Below are 15,172 nucleotides of genomic sequence, written 5' to 3'. Positions count from 1 at the left end.
CTCACACACCCCAGCCACCCTCCCCCCACACAGATTCCCCCACAAACCCCACACCCACCCATACCCCACATATCCACACATACACCCACAACTCCCACACCCACACAGACACACCCTACACACCCACAGCCCCCCCAAACCTATACCCACCCCCCCACAATATACAAGAATAAAACTTCATTTTAAGCTATTATATACAATCACCTCTATGCACACTACGCAAACATGTATAAACCAGGACAAAAATATTTTTTGAAATCAAATTAATGTTTTAGATGTCTGCTTTCTAGAATATAATTTGGTATTTTTCTGGTTCTGAAATGGCAAACCCCCTTGCTGAAAGGAGTACTTCCAGGGGCAAAGGTCAGGGGTTAGGGGGCGGGACTTCCAGTCACTAGATGGTGACTGAGGGTGGGGCACCTGTCAAGGGGTGGGGCTACCCATGCCATCCGCGACAGCTTGCCAAAACTCAGTCAGCGGCCCTTTGCCCAAAATAATTGCCCACCCCTGACCTAGCTCTTGCAGCAGTGAGGCTGCTACAGCAGCAGTCATAAGCTGCCCTGGCAACCAGCCTTCAGGCCCTAACAAGAAATCCCTGCTCAGCTGGAGCATCACTTGACCAGAAGAGGCAGGGTTTAGCCAGCATATAAGCCTAGTGCCTGAGCCAGAGTGAACAGTTTCTGGCTGCAGACTGCAGGAAGGGAAGGGGCTCTGTTGCCCCCAGGAATCCTCTAAGGATGCAAGAAAGACACTGCAGGCTTGCTATCAGGGAGCTATACCCCAGGTCAAGGGGCGGTATGGATTCTGTGACAGTAAGCTGCTGTTGATGCTTAGGACCTAGTGTAGGTTTAGCTTTTGTTACAGCCAGTGTGCTTATTTCCTTGTTACACCAGTATGAACTGGTTTGGGTTTGGAATTATTAGGGGTGAAAGGAGGTCCCAGCAGTGTCCAGAGCAGGTCAGAGATTGGGCCAGGAGGCCCAGACAGAGCCAAAGCAGGCTCAGCACCTAGAGCAGGGTGGAGACAGTGCATAAGGGCCCAGGGCTGAAGTAAGTGAGCTGGTGCCCAGAAGCCAGGTCCAGCACAGTGGGCTGGACTAGAAGGCTGGGCTAGAAAAAAGGGGCAGAGACCAAAAAGACTAAGACCCCGACAAGGGAGAGTGTACTGTAACACCAGGGAGGCATGGGACGGCTGTAGGGGAGGTCAAAGGCTGTGAATACCTGTAAAGGCTACAGGTGCCCTGGGAAGCATGGACAGGCTGACAGGGCCCACTTAGTATGAAGTCAGGGTTGAAATGGCGGAGTCTGGGAGGGACCTGCTAACTGTCAAGAAAACGAGTGGCTCACTCTACAACCCATTAGGCAGCCTTCCTTGCAATCAATTAAATACATCAAGGTGTGGCAGACAAGTCAGCAGGGGAGGGCACCCTAGAGCTGGAGTAGGGCAAGAATTGCGTGGTCACCGGGGGCATCATGGCTGCCTCTGGAGCCCAAACTTGCTATACCCTGTGAGTCAGCCCCCAAAACCTCCCTGTATTTCATTCTGAGGCCTTTGTCTTGTCCAGGTGAAGTCAGGCACCTATACAGCCAAACACAGTTTTTATGCTAGGTTCCTAACTGTTCCCTGGCACCTGGCAAGGTAAGGTTTCAGTCAGCCATTTCCCGCAATGCCCACGGGTGGGCCCCAGGAAGTACTTGTTGGAGGGAAGGGGTGTGCACCTGATCGCCATCATAGTCGCAGAGAGCCTCCACTGCAGTGGGCTGGAGCGGAGTCTCCCGACGCAACCTCAGAGGAAGGACCTGCTGGCTGCGCTTCTGCAGAGATGTCACCACTGTATCGTACTTGTCCAAGGCCTTTTCCTGGTCCTAGCAGAAGGGGACACACAGCTGTGACCATGAGGGAGTTTGAAAATGTGCCACAGACTGAGCACCAGGGGGACTGCACCCCACTGTGCACAGATAGAGACCTTACCCCCAGCATTTATGATCATGGACCCTGATGCGAGGGCACAACTAAAGGCCTTCCGTGCTCCTGTCTGGCTGAGTGGATTGTAAAGCATAGGTGTCCTCTAACTGACTGTGGGCTTCTTACAGTTGAACTCTGGTGCGTGAGTGTTAATAGTGTAACACTTCAAGAGCTGCTCACGCCCCTTGGCTGTGATTCCTTCCACTGGCTGAATCTGAGGTGCTGGTTGAGTGCTAGTATCTTACTGGCATTTCACATTCCACAGCAAGAGGAGTCATAGATGCCTTTGGGCATTAAACTATCACATCTAATAGGAATCATCTGTTCTATTCTTCCATTTAGCAAATCAGGCCACTGTGCCATCCTAAGGTGGAGAAGGGACCTGGCAGCAGCAGAGAGGGAGACTCCTGAGAAGCCAGGCAAGGTTTGAATCTCTTTGTTTTCATAGAGCCTTAGAGAAACAGTGTGGGAAGGGACCTCTGGAGGTTATGTAGTCCAACCCTTGCCTGGACTACATGAGGCAGGATCAGCCCAATCCAAACCATCCCAAGCAAATCCTTGTCTAACCTATTACTTAAACTACACATGCAGCCCTGTCACACACTCAAAGCCTAGTGCCCTGACACACTACAGGTAACACAGAGGGACCCCAATGCCCAATGTCCTGCTGGTGTGCGTGTTGTTAAAATTTCTTCTAGAGATTCAAGGAAGAGGGCCACATCCCTTGCTACAGAGGAAGACAAATATTTGCAGAAAATTCCTTCCTGGCCCATGTGTAGCATAGCTACTTCTAGATCATCCCTGGTCAATGATTATCCAGCCTCTTCTTGAACCCCTCTAATGATGGAGTTCCACCACTTCTAGGCAGTCTGTTCCACTGTCTCACTGTTTGAACAGTGTCAAAGTTTTCCTGGATCTCCAGTTTGAACTTGCTTTGCTGCAACTTCAAGCCACTGGTCCATATCCTGCTCTGTGCACTTAGAAATCTCTGAGAGAGAAAAGGTATTTTCTTTCACCTTTATGGCAGCCCTTCAGATACACTGCTGTCATGACTGCTATCCTCTTAAGTGCCTTTTCCTTCAGCCTCTCCTCATATGGCTTGCCTTCCTTTGTGAAACTACTTTGCATCCAGTTGTAACAATATATTGAGGAAGTATGTACTAAGTGAGCCTGTGGGTCTGATGGCTGGGGGCTGGATCCAGTCCAGATATTGCCAGAACCAAGCACAGGTCCTGGACCAATGATCAGAATGAGAAAATTGTCTGCCTGGGTCCCAGTCTTCCCGGGTCCCAGTCTCCCCAGCCAGGGCCCTGCCCTTGCACTTAGCAACAAGCCCCAACTGGTAGGGGCAGCAAATCAAGGTGTGCATCTGCCTGATCCAGGGAGGGGGTTAGTTGTTGAGGAGGTGTAGGCTTGGGGGTCTGTAGAAAGAGGCAGGTCATTGTGTGCCTGCCTTAGGGTGGAGCATATCTGATATTGGCTGTGCTGATTGTACGGTGCTGTGCACTGGGACCAGCTCATCTGGTCTGCCTTGCCCTTCCCCGAGTGGGCGGCTGCAGAGACTCCTGTGACAGCCATTCAAATCATGCTCCTAGCTTTAACAAGTACCAGCCTGATGGAAGAAACAAAATAATCCAGCCCTGAATGATGTAAAATCTGGCCACCACAGAGCAATCAACAGGTGAATGCCTGTGGACAGAGGAAACCAGGGGAGTCTACACCCTTTGTCTGCCTTGCTCAAAGAGCAGACAGCGCACTAACATGCCAGCAGCCTTCTGGGCAGTACCAGCTCTGATGCCATCAATGTTTCTGCCCTTATCAGCATGTATGCTATGCTCCCAACCACCCCTGCTTCTTGCACTGGTTACTTACATCCAGCTCTCGAAGAAGAGACTCGATCTGGTATCTGTCCTTAAAGTCAGGGCTGTATTTCTGGTCCAGGTCTGTATCCACCTTCCTCAGCAGCTCCTGGGCATCCTTGGCATCCTTTTGGAACTGCAGAAAGGCCAAGCAAACTTTTGTTCCAAAGAGAGCCACAGCTCCAACCCCTTTGTCCCAGAATGGGCTGCCAGAACTTGCTGGTGCTATACCCTCTTGCTGGTTGCTGAGCATACCAGAACAGAGAAGCTGCAGCAAACTATGCTAAGCCTGCACTGAAGTCCAGTGAGCCCACATATGCAGGAGGGGGCTGTGTGTAGAACAGTTCCTTTGCACCCCTAGTCAGCACTCTGCTGTCCTCGGGAAGCATGAAAATCTGGCCCTATATCTCCTTAGTCTTCCCAGTGTTGGACTTGGGTCCTTTGTGACCTAACAGAGGGGTTTTCAAGAATGAATCTCAAGTGTCCCTAATAAACAGAAGGTAAGATGGTTTGGACACCATCTGGCTACTTTCTTGCTCCCTGCCTCTCTTGGTTCTGGATGCCAAGTGTCACCTCTGGATTGTGAGCTCATCTTTCCATTTTTTACAGTGACAACAGTATATAAAACAGGATTCTGCTCTGTGTCTGTCATCCTGACATGCTCCTGCTAGCTGTGGGGAGGAGTTGGAGCTGAGCCATTCTGAACACAAACCAGCCCACCAGGCAGTCTTTTCAGACAGTGATCAACAGGCACCTAAGAAAGGAGCTGTCTGGGCTGGGCACTGATGTTTTGCCTCTGCAGAGAGTATGAAAATGCTCTGAGTGGCTTGTGAGAGAACCACCTTGCCCAACTTATTTCTCTGCAGAGCCTCCCTTGCCATCCAGTGCAGTTTTCTGCCTGCAAAGGTGAGTTGGATAGGCACGTTTTCTCTTGGTGCCCTCCCAGATAATGCTCCCCCAAAGGAAACACGTGAATACACCTTCAGCATGTACCAGGTCAGTCCATGGAGTATGGGCACTTCTAATCTCCTACTCTCCCTTATGCAGACTCCTGCTGAGAGATTTCATGCATCTCCACAAAAACTACAACAAGACTACCCATCTGCTCTCCTGCACCTCTCTGGTGGCAGCAGACCATGCTGAGGTTCCTTCAGCACCGGCTTGCCCCAGCCTGTGGACAAAGGGTTGGCCTGACAATTGAGAAGCAGAACAGCCTAGGACTGGCTCCCTCAATAGAGGAACACCCTTGGTCCTGGATTGTGAAGGGGATCAGATTATTCCTTCATTCAGACAAAGAAGGAAATTAGAAAAGGGAGGTAATGCTGGAGGACTTCACAACACACACACTGTGGCCCCAGGGTGTCCTGTTAAAACGATAACGTGACCCACAGAAGAATCACCTTTCTCAGAGCCCCTTGCTTGCTAGTGCATTTATCTTTGTCACATGTTAACCCTGTGGAGGAAGGAGTGCATGCTCCAGAGGATGCACATGGGGAGCGGAGGTACATAGTGACTAAATGACTCCCCAAGGTTACATGGGAAGTGCATTGCAGCCAAGAAGGAAACCCAAATGGCCTATGGTCTAGGCCAGGACCTTAACCCACAAACCAGTGATCTTTTTTGAGTGAATTTGCTGTCTCTGAAGGCTTCATGTTGAGACTGGATGCCTTTCTGGTAAACACAGTTTAGTTAAGCAAGTTATTGGGCTTGACATTGAAGCAACAAGGTTAAATTGTTAATGGCCTGCCTTATACTCAATAGTTCCTTCTGGCCATAAAAATCTGCAAGCCTATGGGTCTAGCATGCTATCATCTAACCTCATCAGAGAAGAGATACCAGAGCATGTGGTGCTACCCCCAGTATTAAAGGATAACTTGGAACATGCTCCCTTGGGGCTGCATTGAGAAGTAGGTGACCTGCTAGCCCCTGGGGCCTGGTACCTGGTGGTAATCCTCCATAAATTTCAGGTGGCTCTCCTCACAGATCAGCAAATTGAGATACTCCTTCCAGTCAGCATGGACTGCCTCGATGTGAGCCTGCAACACAACAGCAACATCATAACTATGGGTTAGGAGCAGTGCTGATGTCAGTGAGATATACAGTAGTTTTTTATCAGCTCTGGAGAAGAACAGGAGTGAGGTGTTTACTCTGCCAGGACTGGGGGCTAACCCTTCACATAGCAGTGCGAGTGACAGAGTAACAGCGGCAACGCACTGTCCCACTCTTATTGGTCTGGAAGCAATTGCCCAGATTGTTACAGGGCCAGATTTGTTCCTTATGTAACTCCATGGAAGCCTAAAGTGTTATACCACAAAAGACCCTAATCCAATATGCTTCCTTCTCAGGGAAGTACCAGCTGCCGTGTCCCAGGAGGGGTATCTGAAGAGATTGCCGTAACTCCCTACGCTGCACCAAAGCTCCTTAGTAGAGTTCTGGGGATAAAGTTTGTGAAAATGTGGCCCATTTTCAATCAAGTATTGAATTTTCCCAGCTGGCTCTACCTTTTGTGGGGACAAACAAAACAGAAACCACAGGGATAGTGTGCTATGCTAAAGAGGTGTCTGTTTCTCCATACTCAAGAGGCAAATCCAGGAGGGATGTGGGAGCTGCAGTTGCACTCTGCTTTGGCTGTGTAGCACGTGTGCAGTGAGCATCGGCACTCACCAAACTGTCGGTGCAACTTCTGGCTGGTTCTATATCCCCCGGCTGGAGCTGGAGCTGCAGCTTCAGCATAGGTCTGGAGCCCAGGGGCATCCCACTGCCCCCCTGCTCACCACCAATCTTGGATAAAGAGCAGGGGAGCTGCCTCCATGGAGAGATGCCTCACTGTACTGGGAGGCTGAATGAGCAGGAGTTACCTGCATGGCATGTGCTATAGGGCATGTACAGATCGGAGGTCCCTAGCACTCCTTGGGCAACTCACCTCAATAGCGTTCCTTGCTGGGTGGTTCTGGGCCAGCAGCTGTTCCCCATCTGTGTGCAGTTTGTTGATGGCCTCCTCTTTCTCTTCAAGCTTCCAGTGGATAAAGTTCTAGACAGAGTGGGACATTCACACTCAGAAGCAGTCGGGAAGAGGCCTGTTACTGAGAAACAGGAACTGACCCCTGCTTAGCCTCAAGTTGTACCATCTTAAAATGAAGGGGCCTGGTTCATCAGTCAGAGCCTCCTTCAAGGCAGGAAAGGCCCAGTCCTCCTCAGCCACTTCTTTAGCTCTTACTTTCCTTTCCATTCAGCTAATTTTTAGTTTCTGGCCCTGACTCTCTCTGTACCACCACCTAGGGTAAGTGAGAGAAGAGTCAGGTTCCCTGTCAGGCCACATAACTTTCACCCCCCTCCTGCTTTAGAGCATAGGTGGTTTGTACATGTAATGATAAACTGTTAGAGCATTTATACAGGTATTCTGGTAGCCGGGGGGAAGGTGCTTTAATTAGAGTTGCTCCAAGAGAAGGTGCTCTAATTAAAGCGACCAGAGCCTCTCATGTATGTGTCCCTGCAATTAAAAATGGTGGTGGGAGCACTTTATCTAAAGTTTTTCATGCCCCTACTGCCATTTTTAAGCATAGGGGTGCCGATACATGAGACGCCGGAGCATGGCAATTACCACGTTCCAACAGACTCGATTAATCAATTAATTACAGTGTCGGAGCAGCCTTGCTGCCCATGGATAGGCACCTTTAGCGTCTAATTACAGAGCATTTTTCAGCTGTAGAGCCCAAAGCACTTTACAGAAGAGGTCAGGGAAGAAACCAAGGCACAAAGCAGGGAAGTAACTTGTCTGATCGCACCCCCCAGGTCAATACCAGAAGCAGCACCCTGCTGTTCTATATCCTAGAAATCCCCTGCCCATTAGGTCTCCCTGCACTGTGGTAACACACACTGTAGGCAGGAGACAGTTGAGAAGGTAGAGGGGCTTTGCATGTGCAAGGACAAATATACAGGTGACCCTCGCCATTCATGGGGGATACATTCTTGTATCCCCCGCGAATGGTGAAATCTGCAAATAAGGCGCTGCGTTCATGAACACAATCTACATTCATGAATGCAGTGCCCCTGCTTGCTGCGGGGGGCACAGCTCTGGCGGTGACAGCGGGAGCACGGTGGTGGGAGCCCAGTGGCAGCAAGTGCAGAGCTCCCAAGAAGCTCCTGTAAGTGTATAAGGTGTATTTAAAATGTGAATTTGGCATTCGCAAATATTTGAAACCGTGAATGCTGAACCCGTGAATAGTGAGGATTTCCTGTACTTCATATTGGCGGCGGCGGCTAGGGTAGTCCAGGTTATGGTCACTCCAGTCATAATTCATCTTGTCCTTTGCCTGCTGGTCCAGCCAGTACAGCTTGTTAGTGCAGCGCTGCATGTAGTCCTCCAGGGAGTTCAAATCCTGCTGTCGCTGCTGGGAGTCTGACTGTCAAAGGCAAAAATACCAGAGTCTCAGGGCTTGACAGTCAGTCACAGAGATAGGGGGCCAGCACCCAGTCCATGGAGAAAGAGCAGATGCTTTGAAGCACACCAAACCTTTCCCTGGCCCTGTGTCCCCTTCTCCCCTCAGTCAGAGGCTGTGAGGGCCCGCACCCACCCAGCCATCCTCCTCTCCCTCACTATGACCTCTGCACACTCATTGTCCTTCGCACACACAGATACCCTCACCCCACCTTCCAGTTCTTTTCATATCACCCCAGATCAGTTGTCTCAGGGCTGAAAAAGGTACTTACCAGCAGCTTCTGATATTTCACCTGGAGGTCACTTTGATATTCCTGAAAGCAAAGGGGAGATGCCAAGCATTAATTTCAGAGATGGTCCCCAGAGCAAATCTGGAATGACTTGAGGTCTGTAGGGAAAAGGGGGTTGCATTGGGGAGGCACTCTCTTTCTTTTCTGATCCATAATAAGTTTTAGGTCCATGTGTGAAACAGCTCTGGTTACATGTGTGGATTTTGGATTCCAAAAGAGGCAGGGAAGAGGCATCTGAATACAGGGTTTGTTTCTGGCCTATCTCTTGCTGCATGCAGGTGAGGGGGCCGCATTCCCCACATTACTGACCACCTGTCCTTCCCTCTGGATTAGTGTCTCCCAGCCTGTCCTTCCAGTTCCTTTCTCTGCCAGTCTAACAAGCTGCTCTGCATGCCCCTGGGTAGCAAAGTCTAGTTAGTGGCATGGGAGATAGAGGGGGCATGTGCCACAACAGAGATGGGCAGACAAGACAGGTACGCTGAACAGCAGTGTGAACATAAGTGGGATATGGACACTACCTTGTCCCCTTCCTTGTTGATGTGCGGTCCGATGGCCATCACCTCATTGTGGAAGATGTTGTGCTCTTCCACCTGACTGTTGACAAGAGGCAGGTCGGTCCCAAAGCCCTTGCTGTTCAACAAGTCCTGGGGCACAGAGAAGCTAAGATTAGTGACAAGAAGCACCCTGTAGCTTCTGGCTCTCTCTGAGAGCATGTTACACTGTGTCCCTGGCATTTCTGAGGTGCCTGCTCCCAAGCACCTCTCCCTACCTCCAAAGGGTACTGCACCTGGAAATGCTATGAAGCTTCTCATGTCCCTGGCAGCCACTCTCAAAAATACTGGAGAGAGAGGTCTTAAGAGTGGCAGTAGGAGGGCTTCACCCCCACTTTTCCAGGGTAGGGGCTTGCAAGTGGAAGTGGGCAGCAGAGAGCAGATGCCCTGACTATGACAGGGACCCTCTGTAAACATACCTTGAGAGCAGCTAAACTCCCAGCCTGAACAACTGCCATCTGCATCAAAGCAGACAGGGGGTGAATGTCTCAGCAGGATCTGTGTGGCCACAGCACCTAAACAGGGTGTTGTATGTGCAGGTGGGGAGGAGGGACACTCAGATTTCTGAAAGGCACCAGGGAAGCTGAGCTAGGCCTCCTCTATCCCAACACACTTGCAGGGGGGATGAGGGGGAAGGAACTGGAAGGGCAAGACATTTAGAAGCATCTCCTTCTCTCAGTGTTTAGGGAGCTTATGGGCACCCATGCACACGCTCAGGGAGAGGGGGCATTTTTAATTAGAGCAGCTCTCTGGAGTTGGTTTAATTAAAACACCTGCAGCATCTCATGTATTCAGCACCCCACATTTCAAAATGGCAGCAGGGGTGTTTTAACTAAAGTTAAACCTTTTATTAAAGCGTCCCCCATTGACATTTTGAACTGCAGGGATGCTGAATACATGAGATGCTGCAGCATACTGGAGTGTTCTGATTTGAACCTACCCGCAGACTTGATTAATCTAATTAAAATTTGATTAATCGAGTCTGCTCTGATGCATTCTAATCAGAAGTGTAGGAGCACAGGTAAAGGTGCCCTATGGCACTAGCTAAGATAAAGGCTGTTAAGAGCAGGTGTGGAAATGGCCTGCATACTTCTGTGGCCCAGTGAGGGCTATATAAGGATCAGCCATCAGTAGGCTCCAGCTGCCTGTCCTGTGAGTGACTGGAAGGATTTTTCTGCCATAATGTCATTGCATGATAGGAACATCCAGGAGGGCTCCCCTGGAGTTATTAGAGGCTAGAGGTCCAACCCATTCTGGTGGTCTCCATGCACTGACTGGCAGACTGGGACTTCAGCTCCCTGTGCTCTTTCTTGGAGACCAAGATAAGCCATCTAGGAGTCTGCCTGTTGACTCCAGCAGAAGAATGCTGTGCCCAGGAATGCGCAGTGGCCAGTGGAAGGGGTGGGTAGCAGGTCCCACCTGGACACTGAATGCTAATGAGTAGTGCTTCATATTTCCTGAGCACACTACAAGCAATTGACTGCCAGAGCATCTCCTCTCCCCCACTACAGGGACCATCACTCTCTGAGGCAGTTGAGCCTGAGCAGTCACTGTGGAACTGCAAAGCCAGCGTCGCCTCCCCAGTGCAAAGCGCTTGTCAGACAAACTGAGCTGCCTTTGGCAGATCAGGCTAATTTGGGGATTTACAAAGTGAAGCTGATGTGGCAATTTGAATAGGAGCAAAACCAATGCCAGGGAGAGACTGGGTGCCTTTTATTTGGCTGGATCCAGCTCCTGAATGCAGTGGGTGGAGTGGGTAGGCTCATTCTGGGAAAGAAGGGTTCCTATCAGTCCTAGTCTCCCTTATCCTCTAAATACAATACAGGGACTTCTCCAATCATGGGGCAGCTACTGCCAGCAGCACAGGGTGCCTGCAAAGTGCAAGGCACGGATATAGCACAGCTCTACAGCTCCCCTTTGAATAATTCTTCAGCAGCACCAGACCCTCAGCTGATGTAAACCAGCATAACTGCCTCCGCTTCAATGGATCTGCACTGCTTTGTCTCAGCTCCAAATCAGGCCCTTTGTTTTTAACTTTAGATGGATAGAGATGTCTGGTGGGTTGAAGGAAAGGAGAAGATGCAATAAAAAGGTGATGGGGAAAGCTATGACAGCAGTATCTATTTCCATAATGCTGATCACATCACCTGTAGTTCTGGGAGTATTAGAGAGGAGGCCAGTACCATTCTCCCCATGCCATGGATTGGGGGACTGAGACACAAGGAAGTGAGGTGACTTGTACAAGACCACCCAGCAGGGCAGGGACAGAGTTGGGGATAAAACCCAGAATGCTTGAATGCCAGATCTGTGCATCAGCCTCTAGACCATGCTTGCTCTCTAGGATCTTTGCCACTTCTGCATTGGTTCAAGCAGCTAGGAGCACTGATTTGTACTGATGCAGATTGCCCAGGTTTCTAACAGGTACAGGTTGCATTGGTGACATGCTGCTTTGCTGTAGGGGATCTACTTGCGTGAATCTCCACCATGTCTGAATTGCTACTGATCAGAACAGATGCCCTGGAGAGGCAAAACCTCGGTTTGGGATAGCTGACCTGTCCATCCTCTGTTCTTTTCCATATCATCCTGGTGTTCCAAACCCATTTGTGTCTTTATTTCACTCCGGTACTGCAAACCATCCTTTTCTGCCCCTGCTTAGTATCAAGATCAGTGATTCTCACCCTGGAGCCCATGAGATCCTTGTAGGAGTATCATGAGGTGCTGCACACTATTACTTTTGGGTGTACAAACACCTACACATGATTCACAAGATAAATCCAGAAATTTCAAATAGGAACCTATGGTGTCAAAACCATTCTGATCTGCTGTGGGCTGAGGTCTGTGCAATAGAAGAATTGCTCTAGTATTTTTCCATAGTAAAAAACAGATAAAATCAGGTTTGAAATGGACTGCCACTGAATTCAGAAAAGTTATGGAGGGGTGCATAGTGTCTAAAATGGTTGAGAACCACTAGTTTAGATCCATTATGCTGTTCTGCTCCCTGCATTGTTAAGCTACCCTGTTGGTTTTAAGGAGAGCTCCTGGGTGCATTTTTTCCGGGAAGGAAATGAAATCCCCTACCCCATGTGCAAGTTTTGGGGCAAGCACCAGTGTGCAACAGGGATCCTTGCCACCAGGGGTGGCCATCAGCATGCATAGGTCATCATACCTGCTTTTCATCAATCACCTCTGACCAGTTGACCTGTGGTTCAACCTCCTGTGGGGTGAAGTTGTAGATCTGGTCGTGTTTCAGGCGCAAGTTTGCTATGCGTTCCTTCAGCTGCCGGATGCTGCAGAAAGACAAGAGCATTCAGGGTGTGCGGGGTGTGCCTTGGCTGGTGTAGAATTGGTATCATCAGCTCTTGGTCACACTTTCTCAGACTCCTGCGTACAGTATGAGTGCATTGGGAGAGGAAGGTGGGGTGGTCAGAATGCTTTAGTGATCCCAGGGTTACACTCAGCTCCAACCTGGAGCCTGTGAGATCCTTGTAAGAGTATCATGGGGTGTGCAATATTATTTTGGGGTGTGCAAACACCTACACATGATTCACAAGATAAATCCAGAGATATCCCCAGTAGCCTGGAGATTAGGAGAGGGCAGCTCCCTCCCCACTTAGGTCCTGCACTGAGCACAGCCCAGCTAAGCCTAAGGACTCCAGGGCAGTAACACCCATACCCACATTATACACAATGCTTGACATGTCGCCACCAAAAGCTGCCAGAGATTCTAACTTTCCCTTTTCAAGTGTTCCTGTGTGGTTGAGAGCAGTTTAGATCATTTACCTCAGCCATCTTGACTGCTTATAAAGCATTTTGCACGTTGCACATGGCAATCACTGTTCCCATCTCTGAAATGCAGCCACTTCTGGGGTAGGAGGCAGCAGCTTCTTAATGACATGCTGCACAGCATGGTAGTCCAGGAAGTGCAGACAAACTGCAGCTACAGGCTGATGGTAATTACTTGGACTGGGAGCTAGACTCTGCTGACATTCCTGCCCTTATGGGAAGGAGATGTCTAGTGGCAAGGGTTCATGAACCTGATTTCACATCCCATCAGCATCAGCGCATCTCTAGCACACCAGGCTGATGAAGTGCAGCACTGGCCTCGAGGGAAGAGCAACCTAACAGAACTATCCTCACCTCAGCACTGCCAACCAGATCTGACACTGCTTGACTAGTGAGAAGTGGCCTAGTCACAGGCCTTGCTATAAAGTTATGCTATATCTGAGCTATGTTACACAACACGCTCCTGTAATAGTGCATACACACTCCACGTACCTGGGAAAGGGTTAATAAAGTGTAGCAGTGAGTACTATCAGTGCTGCTTGGTGCACCTGTAGTGGGTGTCCTTCTCGAGGGAAGAGGCTATAAAGGGGAGAACTTGCCTTAGTTGAGGCTTATTCAGAAGTGAGTGTAAATTGGCTGTTCTCACCCATGAGACATGCCTGGGTGGGACCAGGAACTGAACAGGCCTGTGGCTGCGAGAGCCTCCCTGGAGAAAGGACAGGCCTCAGACTGCACTGTCTGGATTTATTTGGGGCCTGAGGATGTTTGGTAAATCAAGCTACAGCAGAAGGTGCCTGCTCCGAGGGGAGAGTGAGGGTTGAAAATGAGCTCAGCTGTGACCAGGACTTTTTTATTTTGGCTTGCTTGGAGCTGTGACTCTGGCCTGGCTGTCTGGGAGGTAGTAATGGGTATCTGCCTCTTGTAGTGACCTGCTGGGAAGAGGCTGAAGGAGAATGGCTGCAGCACTGTGTCCTACTACAAGGAAATACAGAGAGAGTGAGGACCTGAGGATGCTTCCTAGAAGGTGTTGCAGAAATCCCTGCTGGCTCTAAGGAGAGGACAGAGGCACTGCTCAAAACAAGTCCACACAAGCATCATCCATTCAGGTCAGACCCCGATATAGATTTCCCCTCCCCTGAACTCACTCTTCTGTGATCATGTCGCCTTGTGGGTGTTTCATGTGCCTGGCAACTGCTGCATCACCATCCAACACGTAGAGGAGTTTGTCTGATTCTGTTAGCTTGCGTGCTGTGACATCCTTGTATTGAGCAGATTGGCCAGCCTTGATCTTGTGTAAGTCCTTTGGAAGCAGTAAGAAGAGAAAAGTGAGCCTGCTGAAACTGGGACCAACTGAATGGCTGAAGGACAAGCTGGCTGAAAAGCTTTCAACATGTGGTGCTGCTAAAGATGTGGTTGGACTGACTGCATTGGTGGGAAGGGTATAAGGAAGCGGGGTACCTGTGAATGACACCAACCACCACACAACTTCCCTAGCACTGATCCTTTGAGGTCCTGCCCACAAACATCTGCTTGGGAAGGCTGGTCTCTCGCTGGACTTTGCTCCAAGTTACTCCTGGTCTTTTCTTTTCTATCTATATTAATATGTATTTGCTTTTTTGTTATGCATGCAAGCTCTCAAGGCAAAGCTGTAGCTGACCATGATGGTATTTCCTTTAAATAAATCGCATCACAGGTTTACTGGGATGTGCAGCGGAGACAAGACTCAACAAAGAGCCGGCTTCCAGCTTCTTCTCTACACTACTACTACCTCTCTATACTAGAACTCCTAGGAGCCCTTCTTCAAGGTATTGGTAACCAGGGTCTAAGGGTTTACCTTTCTGTCTATGTATCACTCCACTTATGCCTAGCAATAAGTCCTAATACTGGTGGCATTAGGCAAATCTTATAATATGCTCCCTTGGATGGACTTCAAATGCAGTAAGGGCCCTCTTGGAGAGGACAGTCTGCTTTTGCTGTTTACACAAAACACTAACCAACAGGGAGTTTTTAATGCAGGATCTGGTAGATCCAAATGAAAGTCCTGCAATTTAAATGATTTTAACAAAACCAAATGGGACTAGAAATACATTAAGGGACTTTAGTTCCAGTTGAAAGGTTTGTGTGTTTTGGGAAGGGGTATTTGTTTAAGGGTTTGGATAGGTTGGGTAAATACTCCTCTCTGGACTGTGAAATCTCCTACATCTCAGGGGTGTTGTGGTTGCTTAGAAATGGCAAGTGGATGAAACTGTAAATGGAAAGTGAAAGTAGGCAGTGTAACTTCACTGT

General features: G+C 49.4%; 1 protein-coding gene across 1 annotated transcript in view; it reads right to left on the bottom strand.

Annotated features, from left to right (window-relative positions):
• Positions 1-15,172, bottom strand: part of PPL (periplakin) — a 60,993-nt gene that overhangs the window by 19,255 nt on the left and 26,566 nt on the right. Inside the window, exons 3-11 of the mRNA XM_019507690.1 lie at positions 14,032-14,186; positions 12,270-12,390; positions 9,071-9,196; positions 8,535-8,576; positions 8,066-8,227; positions 6,748-6,855; positions 5,765-5,860; positions 3,838-3,960; positions 1,719-1,865 (exon numbers count right to left, since the gene is read on the bottom strand). Coding sequence (XP_019363235.1) covers positions 1,719-1,865; positions 3,838-3,960; positions 5,765-5,860; positions 6,748-6,855; positions 8,066-8,227; positions 8,535-8,576; positions 9,071-9,196; positions 12,270-12,390; positions 14,032-14,186 — 1,080 coding nt within the window. The remainder of the gene's footprint in view (positions 1-1,718; positions 1,866-3,837; positions 3,961-5,764; positions 5,861-6,747; positions 6,856-8,065; positions 8,228-8,534; positions 8,577-9,070; positions 9,197-12,269; positions 12,391-14,031; positions 14,187-15,172) is intronic.

The sequence above is a fragment of the Gavialis gangeticus genome, unplaced genomic scaffold (genome assembly GCF_001723915.1).
Source record: "Gavialis gangeticus isolate Ggan-Ray unplaced genomic scaffold, GavGan_comp1, whole genome shotgun sequence".
Classification (NCBI taxonomy): Eukaryota; Metazoa; Chordata; order Crocodylia; family Gavialidae; genus Gavialis; species Gavialis gangeticus.
This window is presented reverse-complemented; position numbering and strand designations above follow the sequence as displayed.